Source organism: Aphis gossypii, chromosome 3 (assembly GCF_020184175.1).
Source record: "Aphis gossypii isolate Hap1 chromosome 3, ASM2018417v2, whole genome shotgun sequence".
Taxonomy (NCBI): Eukaryota; Metazoa; Arthropoda; class Insecta; order Hemiptera; family Aphididae; genus Aphis; species Aphis gossypii.
Genome location: NC_065532.1, coordinates 18,139,982 through 18,158,443, shown reverse-complemented (window position 1 = coordinate 18,158,443; position 18,462 = coordinate 18,139,982). Strand labels below are relative to the sequence as shown.

General features: G+C 26.9%; 1 protein-coding gene across 1 annotated transcript; it reads left to right on the top strand.

The window, feature by feature from the left end:
• The first annotated feature begins 2,155 nt into the window (after positions 1 to 2,155).
• On the top strand, positions 2,156 to 15,569 carry LOC114125429 (organic cation transporter protein). The gene is made up of 11 exons (XM_027989066.2): positions 2,156 to 2,502; positions 7,019 to 7,239; positions 7,792 to 8,020; positions 8,086 to 8,189; positions 9,858 to 10,012; positions 10,500 to 10,671; positions 10,739 to 10,984; positions 11,867 to 12,081; positions 12,281 to 12,462; positions 12,566 to 12,705; positions 14,086 to 15,569. The coding sequence occupies exons 2-11, from the start codon at positions 7,097 to 7,099 to the stop codon at positions 14,156 to 14,158; spliced, it is 1,659 nt and encodes a 552-aa protein (XP_027844867.1). The 5' UTR covers positions 2,156 to 2,502; positions 7,019 to 7,096; the 3' UTR covers positions 14,159 to 15,569.
• Positions 15,570 to 18,462: the final 2,893 nt, after the last annotated feature.

Below are 18,462 nucleotides of genomic sequence, written 5' to 3'. Positions count from 1 at the left end.
TCATTGAGGCATACCGGTTGGGAAACGTTGAATTGTCTACACTAATCATTCGCTAAATATAGCTTTAATTTGTTTCCATAATGTTATAGCGATAGCGATAAATTAAAGTTTTATATTTATAGTACTTTATTATTACAACCAATTACTATTATTATAGCAGTATAGCGGCTAAAAAGTTATAATAATAATAGTCCATGTTGTAAGTTTGTAACCATCGATTGTCATCGTTAAATTATCAGTGCGTAGGTGGTGTTTGGCAGTACTAGTCGCGAGTAATAAATAATTAGTATAAATTATAAAATATAAATTACATTCATACAAATATTGATGTTTTTGTCATTTTTAATTTGGGAGCCGTTAATATTTTGTGAAGACTCAAAGGAGCCTTGGGATGAAAAAGTTTGAATACCTCTGCAGTCTAGTGTATTACTCTAATCCGTTCGTCAATATTTTAAATAATTGTAACTCGTAAAACTAATAGTCCAAAATTCGATTTTCATATTTACTTTGGAATAAAGAATTAAAAATCTTCATTTTCGTTAAAAATTTAAGTTTTATAGTTTTCAAAAACTTGGTTGATAGGTAATTTTTGAAATTATGAGTATTTTACATTACCCAGTATATTAATCTCTTTTTTTTATACTTCCGATATTAAACTGAAAATATAAAATAACGAATTATTATTCAAGAAAAATATTATGATGGGTATTATACGGATGTTTATTTCTATGTATAGTTGTTGGTGCTACTTTTAGAATAATATTCAAAAGGCTGAACTTCCATTAGGTTATTATTTATGCAATTTACACTTTTGGAGCGCTGTATGATATTTTTAATAAAATTTTCATCTTTATGTTTTAATCCCACCGGCCACCGTTGTGCCAATGGAAGTTGTGCACGTATGCGACACAATTACGGAAACGTTGAAAACCTCATACATACTATAATACTGTACATAATATTATTATTTTATCTCGTAACGTTGCTTGAGTCATAGTCACTCACAGCAGACGTTACTATAAGCTGCTGGTCCATAGCGTGAGCGAGTGAATGAGAGAGAAAGAGAGAGTGGAGAGTCTGTCAACCAGGAATACTATTGGACTGGCTTTTACGATAATAGATGTTAAACAGCACGTCCGATTGAAAAAAAACACGTGGGAGCTATGGCGTGTGGCAATTTACTAATCGTACTTGTGGATTGGCAGCGACGTAATAGTATGTGTTCACAGTATTTACATTTTACACACTATACACACTATGCATAATACAATTTGACGCGTTGGTATTTATATTGTAGTAAACAGTAGTGTATAGTATTTTTAATTGTATGTCCATTGTAAACGCGTTAAAGCGTGTATATTATTATGTTTATCATGAGCTAGCATATTATAAGAAATTATTATTTTGTCATCAAGCATCATCACTTAGGACCTACCGTAAAATGAACGCTCTTTCGAAAAATATATAATATATTTTTATACGCGTTTTAAGTCATTGCAAAATAATTTGCCAAAATTGCAATAAAAAGTTTAATATAACTCTATTTTTTACCATTTTTTATCGACGTTATTTTTAAGTTAAATCAAATGAACAGTAGGTAGCAGGTACCTCTATAATAGGTAATAATAGTATTATTAACAGTGCACCAATATGTTGCCTCTCCGCTCTAAAATGTAAAATTACTAATTATTGTATAGTAAATAATTATATCATATGAACCATACTGTAGTCGCTATAGATATTCGTATTTTATTTATCAAAATTTTCTCAGAAAAATATTCTTCTTCGGAGTATGAAATTAAAAAGAATATCTATGTGATAATTTTAAAAAGTAACGTCATCGGGTTAACGGAGAAATGTTGATAACGACTATGGGATAAAAGAATTTTGTTTTCATCAAAAGCTTATTGTACTTTGTGATTGATGAGTAATAATAGTGGACAGTGGTCATGGAACATATGAAAAAAATATGTATTCAAAAACGTATAAGGTTAATTTGATCGTTTACCGATCGAAAAACGGAAGAATCGCTCTGTATGATAACAAAATGTAGTGTGCGCGCCGCGCACGTAAATATAGACGCAGGAGCTGCAGCTGTGTTAAAACGCGCGATTGTGTCGTATAGAGGTCTTTGCCACGGCGGCGCCGGTAGGTATATATAATCGCCATATAGGAGTAGGCCATGCCATTCATCGCAGTGCGCGCGACCGCGTACGGTTCACGGCCGTTTTTCCGTCAATCGATTTCCGTAAACGAATAGTAATAACAATCGTACTAACAATAATAATAATAAAAATCATCGCTAAATATCATCCGTCGTCGACCTATTCATCTCGTTGTTATTATAAAAACGCGCGTGTGTGTGTGTGTGTGTGTGTATGGTTTTTGTTTCGTTTTCTCCATTTTTTTTTTTCATTCCGAATACGGCGGACAACGACGTTCCGGGGTTTTGTCGAATCGCGACATCGGGCTTCTTGGTCTCTGCTGCAGCAGTAGTTGATGGTAATTATTATTGTTATTATTTTTATAGATACTATAAATTCATGAAATAGCGATTCACACACTACAACTCGCAACCATGTAATCACGCGTAATATTATTATACAGACATTGACAATTATTAACCATCACAAATATCGTAAAAACTGGTGTAGTACCTATACTGTACTTGCCGCAGGCCTGTATAATATCATTGTCGCGGTGCATCAGCCAGTTGCAAGACTATAAAGTAACAAACGAAGCGCGTGCGCCGACGTACGTCGCCGTTATATTGATTGACGGCGCCCGGCTGCCGTTCAAAAATAAATTTGCATGTGCTCGGCGCGATGCCGCGTATTAATATAATGCTATAAGCAATAATACTATAATATTGTTAGCCGGCTCTATAATTGCTCGTTATTTTACTTCGCAACGAGATCGAGTATCCAATTATCATACACACTTAGCTTTCATACGTATTATGTATAGATATTTAATTAAAACAGCTCCGCGTATACTATATATGCGCAGGTTTACTGTGGTTTTTAGTTTCCCATTTGTTAGGTTTTGTAAGTACAGGAATGCACCGCCGAAAAGGACACACCTTTATAGACGCATCCAAAAATTCAATGTTCAGAAATCATTTACCCCCTCCCTTGATCCGCGCGAGACACCGTGTTTTATACCATTATATAGTACACAGTGGATAAATAAACAATTACGACTCCCACTAATAAGGTTGAACTCGTAGGCTCTTGTACGCGTTTCAAAAAAAAGTAAACTCTATTAATTAACAACTGAAATAATATATTTTCGTGAAAACAAAAAACTCACACTTTTATTTTTTCTTATTTAAATAAAGAATTTATTAAAAAATTGATTTTTGGAATTTTAAAGTATACTCAATATTCATAGATCATATTTTTAAATTCGTGGGTTTTATTGTATTTACTACTAAAAGGGTTTTCTGTGGCGGTACAAACTTCTACATTTTAAATAAGAATCCTATTTACTGTACATTATTTTGATAGATATAATTACATCTATTATGAACATTATTTTCCAAAATGTTTATGTACCTAATTCAAAATTTGAATGAGTATAGTTTACGAGTTATAGGATTATATAGTAAAAAAAGTCTCCAGACTTTGAAAATAGGATCTTTAATATATTTGAAAATTCCAAAAGTTATACAACAATTACTTTTTTAAAAACTGCATTATTGAAGAAAAAAGGGGTGAGTGGTGAATAAACTTGATGAGTCATCCTATATTGTATAATATTATATAGGTATTATGGGTTATAGCCTATAGGCACCTATGTGTACTTATACTATGTATGTATATTGTATAATAATGTAATATTATACAATGTATAATATGTTAATATACGTACAGAATGAAAGCTGAATGATGTCAAGACTCACATAGGTACTCATAGTGTTTTGACGTTGACTTACGGGTCAATAAAATTAAATTACAAAAATAACAAAAAAAAAAAAGATACGAAAAATGGTTTTATTTTTATGACAATTTAAATCGTATTCGTATTGATTAGAGGCCTAGATTGGAAATGTGATTTAATACGTACGTGAACACGAAGTCCGTGTACACGTGGACGAAAAAATACTACCTATTGATATTTGATCATGAAGTTGTGGCAACAATAAAATTCATTTTATTATTTTAAATGTTAAAAACTTCTTTTTTTATTGGAATCTAATTGCTTTTTGATGATGATAGAATCAATCTTCTTGGTTTTTTATTTTTTTAAACTACAACCCGTTTTAGGTTAAGTAAATTTATTAATAGTCTTAACTAAAATAATATTATAGAAAAAATTGAATTTACTTGAGCCAAATAATATATATATTTTTTATAGTTCCATATTTAAATGATATATGTATTATAAACTTAAATAGAAAACTATCATTAAATTACCACACTAAAAGCAGAAAAAATGCATATGATATTATATTAATATAATACCTAATTATTTATTTCTATATCGATAATATTACAACTTACAAGTTGTTATTAATTTATATAAAATCAAATATACTTACATACTATATAGATTATAGCGTGAATAGTAGGTTTGTGTTATAAATAATTTGAAATCACTCAAAGAATTTTGAAATTTCACTGTGTATAGAAATTGGTAATTTAAGTAAGAGTAGAAGGTTTCAAGTTTCTATGAATAATTTAAAAATCGTTGTTATATTTGAATATCATCCAATATTTTAATAATTTGAACTTTGATCATTCTTTTTTGATGTGACCTTATGTTAAACTTTTGTTTTGGAAAAAATATTTGTTTCGATTGTAAGAAAGAGAATTTAATAATTCAGTTTTTTAAAAATATTTTCTTTAAAGATATTTCCACTATGTATCATATGAGTAGATAGATTTTTTTTATTACTTTAGTACTTGGAATTAAATATATGATTTTTGCCTCTGGAATTATTTGTAAATATTAAAACTACGTATACAATTAAAATAAAGCTTTTGGTAAATTTGAATCATTTTATTCTATAGTTTAAATTTTATGAACATTTTTCATTTCATTTTTTATTTTTATAATTCAATTGCAAATGGTAAAATTACATAAATAAGAAAAAAAGTATATACAGTTAAATAAGGGTACTTTGAAAAAGTATTTTAAATACTACGCGCAACAACTTTTTACAAGTATTTAAAATATGCGCGTTTGAATAGGTACTTAAAATGTATTTGAATATTTTTATTCAAGTACCTACTGTGGCTGTGTAATGTGTATTCTATAGAAGGTTTCTTATTTTCGTTTTTTCACGTTCATCTATATTTCTATACCTACGTACTGCAAAATTTGTACGAAATGCAATACTGGCGTTTCCAACAGACGTTTGTTATTATTATTATTACAATTACAACCATTGTGTTTCTAATTAGGTAACAGAAATATGACAATTATTGCGACAACGAGCTCTGATTAGGTCTATATTCAACACACCGCTATGGCCAGTCCACTATATGGCAGCAATAATCTTCACTGTAAAGACGTTTCAAAGATTTTGTCAACGCATAACGGTCGACATCCTACAATATTATATTGTTGTGCTAACAATATAAATTTTTATGTAGTTTAATTCCGTATTATATATTGTATAGGCTGAGTAGGTATATAACGATTAATTGTACCTATTATCTGGTCAAAAGACCTTCAGCAGTGTAATAAAGTACTTTTGGTGTTGTAATTTGTATTGGTCTATATAGTCTATAATATTGTACTCTATACTTCATGTATAGTAATATACATATTATACTATAAGGTATGACTATAGTTTGGTACTGAAAATGATCACAAGACCTGCAAAATTTTATATCACTAGCATTATATAATACTTACTTACTTGTGTTTCTATAATATACATTATACACATTAGCACGCGGTAACAGAAAGTTATTATTGCTATTTCTTATACTACCTACCTATGCTATAGGTAATACTTACCCATTTATTTATTGTACACGTGGACCGATATAATTTAATATACAATTTAATATTATAAAATGCATTTACTGTTCCAGGTGTAGAAAATTTTATACCATATAAAATAAAAAATTGTAAGTTTAAGTGAATAAGTTTAAAATACATTCATCGCATCGCTCCTCTCAGAATTAAATATGTCTTCTTTATTTTACAGAAACACAATAATTGAATTTGATCCGTTTTATTTCGTAGCAGTTTAGCAATAATTGCTACATTTAATGCATCATTCATACAACATACATAGGTACTTGTGTTTTATGTACTGTTATAGTATATCTATGCATAATATGCGTCACAAATGCACTTATCTAAGGCAACAGTCATAATTTATAGGCAAAATATTTATACCATCCACTGGATTAGTACAGAATACAGATAGACCATTGTGTGATATAATCGAATCTACTTTGTTGATTTCTTATTAAGATAGATAGGTTTAAGTTATAAACATATTAACTATCATATAATATAATATTTTGGAAAATTCACATTATAAACAGAGAAATTACTGTTCAATCTTCGATCAGTTGTTTAGATAAAAACATGAAATATGTATAAATTAGGAAAATTCAAAAAGTTGTAGCTGTTTAGTTGAATTTGCAATAAGTATCACGGGTACCTTATATGTTTTAATATTTTTATCTCGTTTATATAATATACGTATCAATATAATTATTAATTTTTGTTTATTGTGAGCGTGTGCGTTGGGAGTACGATAATTAAGATTTTATAGACATATATATTATATATATATGTATCAACTAATATTGAAGATAGCCGAATAAGCTAATCTGCAAAAAATTTAGTTTGCCCTAATATAATGATACGAGACGTTAATCTTTTTTTTTAACAAGGATTTAATTTTATTATGTTTGTTTGGTTATTAAGACGTATTGATGAATATAAAACATTTGCAATACTATTAATGATTCTATTTACACGTTGTGTCAGGCAAAAAAAAAAATATAAAAATATACCTATGCATGAACGTTTTTTTTTTATGTTTTAGCAAACACTGAATGAATGTATACAGAATTATAACAACAAAAATACTGCAATTAATTGGATAGCAATATAGAAAAAAAAAATGACTTACGACGACCTATTACACAAAATTGGAGATTTTGGGAAGTACCAGAAAAGAATTTACTTCTTTTTATGTCTACCTGCTATATCATGTGCTTTGCATAAACTGGCTGGAGTCTTTATCCTAGCCAAAACTGATCACAGGTAATTAATTTCAATGACACGTTAGACTCGTGTACCTTATATTTATATGTACATAGTTATATATTTATCGTAAGACATTCATTAATATAGAAAACACTAATATGAAAAAATTATAAATGCATTTTGTCATTAAAAAAATAAAAAAAATAGTAAAATAAAGATCTAGGAAAAGATAATGGATTGATGTAGTTGAGGAAGGTCTAAGGAATGTATAATTAGTTAAGTGGAAATTAATTATGCATGATAGAAATAGATAGAGTAATGTTGTATTAGCGGAAAAATTTTTCGGAGAGTTGTAAACACTAGGAAAAAAAGAAGAAAAAATAGAAATAATATATTTCATTAGAAATATGTTTTTTAAACTACTTTTAAAAATTTTTTTTTGAAACGTTAATAATGTTTGAAAAAAAAAATGAGTGTTTTACGTTAAATTTATCATTCGCCATCCGGTAAATTAATTATATTTACGATTAGTAATATCTATTAATATATTTTATTATATATAAACATTATAAAATATAAATTATTACTAATATTGTTTTCCTGTCATAGATGTCAATTACCAGGTGAGCTCGATAATGCTTCGTATACTTTGCCGATTAACATCATGAACATGTCATATCCATTCGATTATAAGTTGGACCATTTTTCTTCGTGTAAAATGTACGACACGAATTTCACTGATGCGTATTACTCGTCCAATATACCAGCGAATCATACAATAAATTGCCACCGGTGGGTATACGATAAGGAGACATTCCAAAATACAGCAGTAATGGAGGTGAATTTTGAAGTTCTTAATATATTCTTTTACACTCGTCTTAAGTGGTCAATTTTTTTGAACAGTTCAACTTGGTCTGTGATAGAGCTTGGTACAAAGGTACAGCAGACTCTATGCTCATGGTCGGTGTCATGTTGGGATCAATAATATTTGGATACTTGTCAGACCGGTGAGTTATTTTATAGTAACGTAAATCTTGACGCTTAAAATTAATAATATATGTAAACAATTTGTATGTTATATAGTTGTTATATTCATGTATACCCACAGTAAAAGGCACAGTACGATACTATAGGTACCATGACATTAGATTTGGAAGCTATAAGATATAGGTGCTATTAGTTAGAAAGTATTAGTAATTTATATCGATCTTGTATTCTTATACTATCAACAAACAAATAATACTACTATAATTTATTGAAATGGTCCAAGTATAATGAAATACTAGATTTAATTTTACATGTATTTTATATTTTTATTAAACCATTTTTTATGGATTATTATCTTAAATATAAATATTTTAGTAATTCAGAAACTACTCGTTTACATTTTGAATTAGGTAGTTAAATCAAAATTAAAAAAAAAAAAAATGTCCAATAAAGAATTTGCAGTAAAATGAAAGGATATTAAATTGAAAAACAAAAGTTTATATCACCAAAGGACATTCCTTAAATGGTACAAAAATATCTCAAGAATTTAAAAATACGATCTTAGGGAGTATTAAAAAAATTCCAAAAATCAGAGATTGATTAAATCCATTATTAAATGAATATTGGAGAATGCACACTTAGTAAATCAAACTTTATTATATTATATATATATATATTTTGTTTATTAAGAAACCTACTATTACTATATTTATTAATCTTTGTACACTAAATACAACTTATGTTATATAATACTGTATGTAATAAATAATAATAGCCAATATCTATGGATACGTTTAAAATAGAATTTACGGACAGGACGGTTCAATTCTACCTACTTCAAATGTTATAATATATACTAATTATTATACAGTTTTACTGCTAAATTGAAAACAATAAAACATTTTGTTACGTTTATTTCCTTTGAATAATTTTATTATCCATGAATAATCTTATCGTTTATGCAATATAATTTACACTAATTAAAACATCTATATATAATAGCATGCCAGCAAAATATATTATAAATATTAATAAAATAGGTACATATTTATTTTTAAGTGTTCTTAAAAAAGAATAATGCTAAATAAAATAATTGCATTGAAGTTTTAAGTAATATTAAGAATTATATAAGATGTTTGTAAAAATATATTATATAGACCAATCGGCGTGTACAATTTTAAACAAATATTTTGACTTATTTACACATTTTTATCGAACTCATACTAATATCTTTTTTTTTTTAGGTAATAAAATATGTATTTCAATATTATCATTATCTTTAATTTTTTTAAGTGATCAACATACGGACACTAGTATAATGGTATATTATATAATAAATATTTTATTTATACGCCATAAAATATTAGAGTTGGGCACATTTTTATCTAGATAACTCGAACACATACCTAAGTAACTATATATTATACAAGTACATATTATATTATGTATTTTAATATATTTTTTAAAATCATTTGAAATGCTCTTCTTATAATTATATTTGATCTAATAAAATACTTGAAAAATATCCAATGATTGTAAAAATTCATTTGATTACAAATTTATTTGGAAAATATTTTTTTCGAATAATGCCTTACTTTGAGTAATTCACCATATTGTAATATTTTGATAAGCCTATAGGTACGTTTAATACTTTTTCATGTTGAGTTATGAACTTTTATTGTTGTCAGGATCGGAAGAAAAAATATTTTTACAATATCCGTTTGGCTGCAGGGAATCGCCGGTTGCGGTATGGCATTTACCCAAGAATATTGGAGCTTTACATTTCTCAGAGTGCTGGTCGGTGCATCTACTTCAGGATTATACCTAGCAGCTTATGTCATAGGTAGGCCGTCTACCATAACTACGAAACTCGTAGCTATATTTAGACATCAACATTCAATATTAAACTGAAAAGTTGTTAAACATTCAAGAAATGTACATTGCACACGGTTAATGGCTATAAAAATATGGACTTTAAAATGTGACCTAATAAATATTTCATTGTTTAATCAGCAGATAAAAACTGTTTATCGTGAAAAATGCACGAATAATAATAATTGATTCTTTTTTATTTTTTCGCGTTATCGCCGTGTAAAGTAATCATTAGATTTTTTTATAGCGTATATTACTTAAAATAACATTTATTATTGTAGGTACCATTTTCATTCATAATTGATAATCGTAATAATTGATAACTATTTACGTTTTTGTGTTTGATATTTTTTTTAAATGTAAATAGACACATTGTACTAGAATGTGTATCAAAATATATGTTCTCAGAACGTGAGATTTTACCGTTTCAAATATTTTAAAAGTACAATTATTCACAGGCTTGGAATTTGTCAGCCCTAAATACCGAATGGTGGTTGGCGTTGTCATACAAATGTTCTTCTCTGTTGGTTTTCTTTTGACATCCGCATTTGCATATGCCTTCCACAGTAATTGGAGATATTTTCAGCTGGCTATTACCATACCAACTCTGTTCTACACGACCTATCATTGGTCAGTAATGCATTTATTGGTTTCTCCATCAGTAAAGTTTAATGAAACTAATTTTTTAAATTTTAAGGTTTATACCAGAATCTGTGCGATGGCTACTGGCTAACGGCAAACAGGAGAAAGCCGTGAAAATTCTGCAGAAAGTTTGCAGTGTGAATGGTGTGGACATTTCAGACAAAGACATAATTGAAGTGTTGGAATGTGATTTTGAGAAAAAGCCTATAGTACAGGCCGATGCTCAACCAAAAGCGTCGTTCTTTGATCTGTTCAAACACCCAGTGATTTTGAAGAGATCTATCATTATAATGCTTTTATGGTAATAATATTTGATATAAATTACTATACCTATAAAATTACGATTTATAGTCTATACATATACTTCTAGAGTATTATAAAAAAGATAAAATGAAGATGATAATAATTAAAATTTAGTATTTCGCATTGTACTCGTATTACGCGTACTATTAATTTATTATATCACATTTATATGTTTGATAAATAATTTATTAAAATAAAATTTTTTAAATCGATTGAAATGCGATAAAATAAAAGATCTACAAAAATATTTGCAAGAAATTAGTAATCAAAACTAATATAAAAAATATTTGAAAAAAATTCTTACGTATTTGTTATCATTAAAATATTTTTAACAGACATCTGTACTTAAATATCTCTCGATGTTAGATCAGTATAGATAGTAATTTAATACTTTTAAATTCTTAAAATGGCACTCAATAGTGAATTATGAATAAAGAGCTGAATCTACAGGAATTATAGTTTTTCACTAGAACTATACACTTGTTTACATGTATAAGTAAAAATTGTAACGTGTTTAAAAATGATTAAAATAATTATTCTTATGCTTTCTATCTGCGATAAGAAATATGCCGTTTTATTATTATTAAGACAATACTTTTAGTTATACTTCGATATTTTTATAAAAATACATCATTGTAAAAATCTAGTTAGTATGATAAAACAATCTTAATTTCACTGAATACTGTAATATATATGACGTAAATTCTTCTGTAATAAATATAATTTACTTTGGCAAAATGATTTGTAGGTTGCATAATATGATAAAGTAGTAAAATTAGTGTACTACTATAATGGTACATTAGTATAATAATAATGCATTTTAAAACGCAAAAAATATATATAAACGTAATTGAATGTTATTTTAATTTTTTGTTTTTAGGTTTGTAAACAGCACTGCCTATTATGGTTTGTCTTGGAGTACTTCCAATCTTGGGGGAAATCAATTTTTGGTGTTCAATTTAGCCGGTATAGTCGAGTTTCCGGCTTATACGTTTTTGTTATTGACTCTCAACAAATGGGGCAGGAAGATAAATATATCTGGGTTCCTAATATTAGCCGGATTAGCACTTCTAACAACACTAGCTATACCTAAAAGTAAATAGTTTATCTAGTTTATATATTATACAATTATTGATTATTATTATCACATTTTAATGTGATACTATACAGTGACTTACTGTTTTATTATTTCACCAAAACTTACCGATTTTATCGTTAGTTCTTGATTGTGTAATATTTTAGTAAGATGTGTACTATTAGCTGGAAACAATTTACAAATTGTATTTATTTCTAGCGAATACGTGGTTGGTTATATTCTTTGCGATGGTGGCTAAACTGGCTATAACTGCTTCATACGGAGCCGTGTACGTATATACCGCAGAACAATTCCCGACTGTAGTGCGGAATATGGGCTTGGGGGTAGGATCGTTTTTCGCCAGGATCGGAGGAATTGTGGCGCCGTACATCAACAACACGGTATGGATATGTATTAAAGTGGAATTAATTAAGCATGTCGTTTATGAATCACATAATTTAATAATATAATACCATGAGTGATAAATTTTGGTTAAATTTTCAGGCTGATATTTGGATAAACATGCCGTTGGTCATATACGGCGGTCTAGCATTGTTGGTCGGAGCGTGGTCGCTCGTGTTACCCGAGACGCTCAACAGAAAATTGCCAGACACCATTGAAGATCTCGTTGCTATGTCAGAAAAGTGAGCGAATTTAAAAACATTTTATTGAATGAACGTACTTAATCGTTTTTAACTTTCTGAAAAAGTCTGCAGTGAAAATTGAAACGTAAAGAAATCAAATCGAATTCGTTGGAAGTCGTTTATTTTTAACCATTTTTGTATGACAATGAAACACGATGTTTTATAAAAGTTTCTCAATAGATAATCGATAAAAACGACAAAAAATCTTTTAAAATTGCAAATAGTTTTTTATTTATTTATTTTTTATCAATCTCTTAAAACATCGGCTGCTCGTGCCATTATTTTAACAAACACATTTATATTTTATATATTATATACTAAATGTTATCCTTGGTAGAATTAAGAATTTGCTCATAAACAAAATGTATTTAGTATGTCCATACTCAATTTACTTTCAGTTATTCTAATCGATTCAAATATGTAAATTTATGCGTGTCAACTCAACCCACCGGTTAGATTCAGAAAGAATTATAAAATAATGTACACCTTTAATTTTAATTTAATTTATCAGATTTCGAAATGAATACCCAATGCTATTATTTTGTTCACATAGTAATGCAGTATATTATTATGTTGATCAGTGCCTATGTTGTAGTATTTATTTAATGCATAAACACATGTTATATTGTTATGTCGTAATAGTTATAACGTATTAACGTTATAGGATGTGTTTTAGTAGATACTTCAATAGTTAGCATATAATATCGTGTTTGTGTGAATGAATTTCAACAGACAACCTTTATTGGACGATGAATAAGGATTGCAATCTGGCATACCGTTAAAGTGTTAACAGACATTCGACGACAATACTTTATAGACAAATTCCTTATTCCAATACTAAAAAAACCGAAGCATGAATCCATAACTAAAAAAAAAAATGTATACTATATAATATGTATAGGTATTGTAGTGTTTTACTCAATGTCAGTTATTTTAACAAATGAAAATATTATTGTCTCAAGATGTAATACTTGATAAATTTCGTTTAATGCCTAATTATATAACTTAATGGCCATATCTTATTTATTTGGTAAAAATTATATAACTTTATTATTTCTATAATTTTATTTGTATTTAAGTATGGTCTTGAAGAAACCAATTAACGTTGAAATCAAAAATTCGATATCAAAATCGGGGAAAAATCAATTTTAGGATTTATGTACAGTAAATGATAAATGATTAATACTTTCAGTATGTTAAATAATTTAAGCAAAAAATAAAAACAACACGAATAATGCAATGGACGAAACATATTTTATTTGTTTAATTCATAGTAAATTAAATTTACTTTTACATCAATTACAATATATTCATATTCATAAATTACAGTATAATTATAGATTTATATATGTTTATTTATTTGATTATTTTTTTTTCAAGGAAATACAAGCCAGTGCTTACGAATGAACCGGCGACAAATGGTGAAGCGAACAAGGATAAAGACAAGTATTAAAGTATTATATTATGTAGGTAACATTGATATTTTGTATTTTTCCACTATGAATAATAGTTACATGTTTTGTAATAATATGTATTAATGTTTCGACTGCTATTTTTTTTATAACTACTTATTATTAATACGAGAACTTAAACATTGTTGTTTGTGCCCATTTTATACTACTCAACTACGTTTTTTTTTTATGACATTTTGAGTGAATCACAAACAATAATGATATTAATATTATACGTGGTATTTTTTTTTTTCATTATAAATATTTTGATTCTGTATTTACTATTTAGTGAAAAGGGTAATAAATCCGTCATTTTAAACGAAAATAAAATAGTGTTTAGCTCTACCGTACTGCGTTGTATTCATAGATATAATATATAAAAATCGTAAGTGATTTAAGCTTTTTATGTTCGTAATCAAATTTGTGCTGCTTGTGATGCTCAATTATATCTATGTTATAGTGCTGTGCGTGAAACTGATATTAAAAATAAAATATGGCCACAGTGCTCGAATAGTAAAAACAAAAAAAGGGGGAGGACTCTCAGACTTGAATAATATTAGCGTTCCTAAATATGATTGAACCCAATCCAATTTTCTAAGCCCTCCATACTCCTTCAGCTGCTTCAATCATAAATTCCCAAACAAAATATACTTTTCAATATACTTTTATTAGTATGTCAACAATAACAATCACGTATAAATGAATAAATTAATTTTTCTGAATATTAATTTTTATTCACATATAATAATTGTATCTTTTAAATGAATATACATATTTTTAAATTATATTTAAATTATATAGTTTAGCCGTTATGCATCATTATAATTAATAAAAATAACAAGTTGTATAATTCATTAAATTGAATTTCATTCAATATATTAATTATAAATAGTAAAAATCATAAAAGTAGTTTATGTAAAAAAAAAAAAAGTTTAAAAAAAATTTACGTATCCTAGTTCTAATGAAAATAATCAGTACCTAGATATGTTTTACAAATATTAAAAAATATATTATAGAAGCTATAACCTATGACTACATCCTTGTCCTTTTTTAATTCGAGCGCTGATACGGTCATGCCTAATTTTAAACTATTTTATTATAACTTTTGACATAATAGGTACCATTTATATATTGTGTGACATGTGTAATGTGTATTTATTAGCTATACTCTTGATACCTAAAACCAGACGTTCTAAAATATTTCTGACAGGTATTAAAATTAAATTTTACTTTATTAGTACAGACAAGTATTGCTGTTTAGGGCTTAATATAAATAATTTGTGTTTTTATATTTAATTTAGTTTTCAATAACATAAAGTTTAATGGTTTTTGTCGATCTGTTTTATAAGTTTAAATAATTTGTATGAAACATATTTTTACTACATAAACGAATGTGTATTTTTTTTAAACGATTATTATCATTGTTTTTATTAAAATCATAAGGTGTTCATACGTCATAACACATATCAAATTACTCAAATTTAATACTAGGCAAAAAAGTTTATTTAAATTTTTTTTATTACAATAATTATTGAAATATATAAATAATAAATATAAATAATTGTATCGGTAAGTTAATAATTGCCTTATATGTTATTTTGTATTTTATAAATTGACCACAAATTACAGGCAAATATTGATTCTTTAGCAAGCAATCACAATAGTGACGAGTGGTAATATGTATATTTATTATTTTTTTTAAATTATTTTATTACACAATAAATTTTAAACTAGGTAATAGTATAGAATTTATTATGGTTATAATAATATAAAAGACTTTTTATGCACTATTTAGTTATTATAATTGTATATTTGTATGTATATTATAATATGTAGTATACTATACTGTACTAAAGAAACTTCAAGAATAAATGATTAAATACACCGATTTTAAAACCAATATAAAAAAATCTTTATAACATGTATGTATATCTAATGTCAACTGAAGAAATTAATTTTATTAAACAAAAAAGTTAAATTTGTTATTTAATAAAAGTTAATTTATGTAAGTACTACGTAGGTATACTTAAACTCATTATTTAAAAACTAGGCACATTTATTAATTTGCTAAAATTAATCAAACTGTAATAATGTCTCATACAAAATTTAAGTTACTTATTATCATAACTTTTAATTGTATGCAATATTTTTATTTTAAGTGCCACAATACAAACGTTAAAATGTTATAACTTCACGTACCTACCTAGTACCTAGCCTAACCTAACTTATTATTTTACATAACATTTTTAGTTGTCCATTAAAATTATTTCTTTCTTAATTTTTTTAAGTTAGATAAAAACAGTATAATATATATTATGCGTATGTCGTACATATTATGTATACGTCTATCTCCCTCTCAAACGTAAAATATATCCTTAAAATTAATGTTTAGAAATCAATGTAATAATATCATATAACCCAAGTATTTGTTTCAGAAATATACGAAATTTTGTTAACAGCTATAAGACAGTAAATAAAATCCATAATTTTTTTTGCGGTACCTATGTTATGTAATGTGTTAAGTATAAATAAAAAAATAATAGGATTTTGTTATACTGTTGTATAGGTACCTATAATAATAATATATATACCTATAGTAGGTATATTGTATACAGTAAGTTAAACATAATATATAGCTTATACATAGATAGAAATTGATTATGTCTGTTTCTATTTATACCTATAGTAGTTGGTGTGATTCAAAAAATGCACAGAAATGTCTGCGTATAATATTGTAATACACCCACTAATGGAATTCACTGGAGTACAAATATTATATCAAAAAATGTGCGACCTTCGGATCGCATAATTTACTGAGGGGACAAAATAACGGTTTTGATATTTTCCAGGAATGAGAAAAATCTTGTATTATATTGCATCGACTATATTTTACTGAAATGAATTTATATTAATTTTTTATTTTTTTTACATTTATAAATATATAGTAAAAAAATAATTGTTAACTAGAAAACGAATTAAGATATGCTTAAATAAGTTAATCACCCTGTTCATAATTTACCTTATATTACGAGAGAGTAATGCATTTGCATTAATTCGATGCACGATGGCAAGTATATCTATAAGCACAATTAATTTCAATGTAATTCTAATATTATTATTATTTTATAATTAAAAACATTTAAAACAATAGTGCACCGTTTAGGTGTATCTATATTCTATATCATGTTTATCGGTAGTAAAAATATTAGTTAAAAACTATTAAATACTAATATACTTACATGAAGTTTAACATTGTTATAGACATCAATATTAGGTGTAAATGCAAGTAATTAAAAAAAATAAAAAAATGCTTAGTTTCTTATTTTGAAACATTTGATTTAAAAATGGATTGTTGGTATAAAACAAAATTATAAACGCTTAATTAAGATGAGTTACAATCCGGATATGCATTTATTTGAATCACATGTTTCACAAAAGAATGACACCGTAGTTAACCGTCATTAAACTAACTATTATAAATTATACTTATCATTTTATTTATCTAACGGTATATCGTATATGGTTTATCTGGTAAAATAATGTTTTACCTACATACTGATGTTTTTCCATTAAAAATAATATTTTATTTTAAAATCCTCGAGTAGTTTTGAATATGTTAGTTTTTTAATTTTAGCATAATTATTTGCCCTAAAAAATATTTTAAAACACATAGGTTTAAAGCATAATATTATATGGGCTTCATATTAAGTCAAATAGGTTTATAGTATCATTAAAGCGTGTACTCAATATTATGTGTGTGTGTGTGTGTGTGTGTGGTTATTATTGATTGTCTGCTTTTGTTTTTTTTTAGTAAAATTGTGTAAAGTGAGATTTATATTAACACAATAAAATTGTTCAACATTAATCTAAAAACTATCTTTATGGATGACATTAAAATAAAATCGATGCGTGCAAACTTAATAACAACAATAAATAATTATTATAAAATAATGGTCTTACGGTAGCTTTGTAATAAAAATATGCTTAAATATCACCAGTGGCGTATTTATGGGGGTGGTTTTCGGGTTCAACCCCCCCCCCCCCCTAGAACAAAAAAAAGTTACTTAATGTTAAATAAATATTTTATTACGGGTTTTCTAATAATTTAATGCGTAGATAAGATGTAGACTGTCTGTATAATTATCTAAGACAGGTTAGTTGGGTTATTTTGGTGTGGAGTATCGCTGTGTTATCTTAATTTCAATTTGTGTTACCCAGATAGGGTTTTTAAAATTTGAAAACTTCCCCCCCTAGAAATTATTGAAAATACGCCACTGAACATCACACTTATTATCTTTCGTTTTTT

Bases quoted from the DNA above. Each gene is read 5' to 3' on its own strand.
- LOC114125429 (XM_027989066.2), top strand. From the start codon at position 7,097: ATGACTTACGACGACCTATTACACAAAATTGGAGATTTTGGGAAGTAC. The intron at 8,190-9,857 runs GTGAGTTATTTT...TATTGTTGTCAG, and splicing joins TTTGGATACTTGTCAGACCG to GATCGGAAGAAAAAATATTT. The intron at 10,013-10,499 runs GTAGGCCGTCTA...AATTATTCACAG, and splicing joins CCTAGCAGCTTATGTCATAG to GCTTGGAATTTGTCAGCCCT.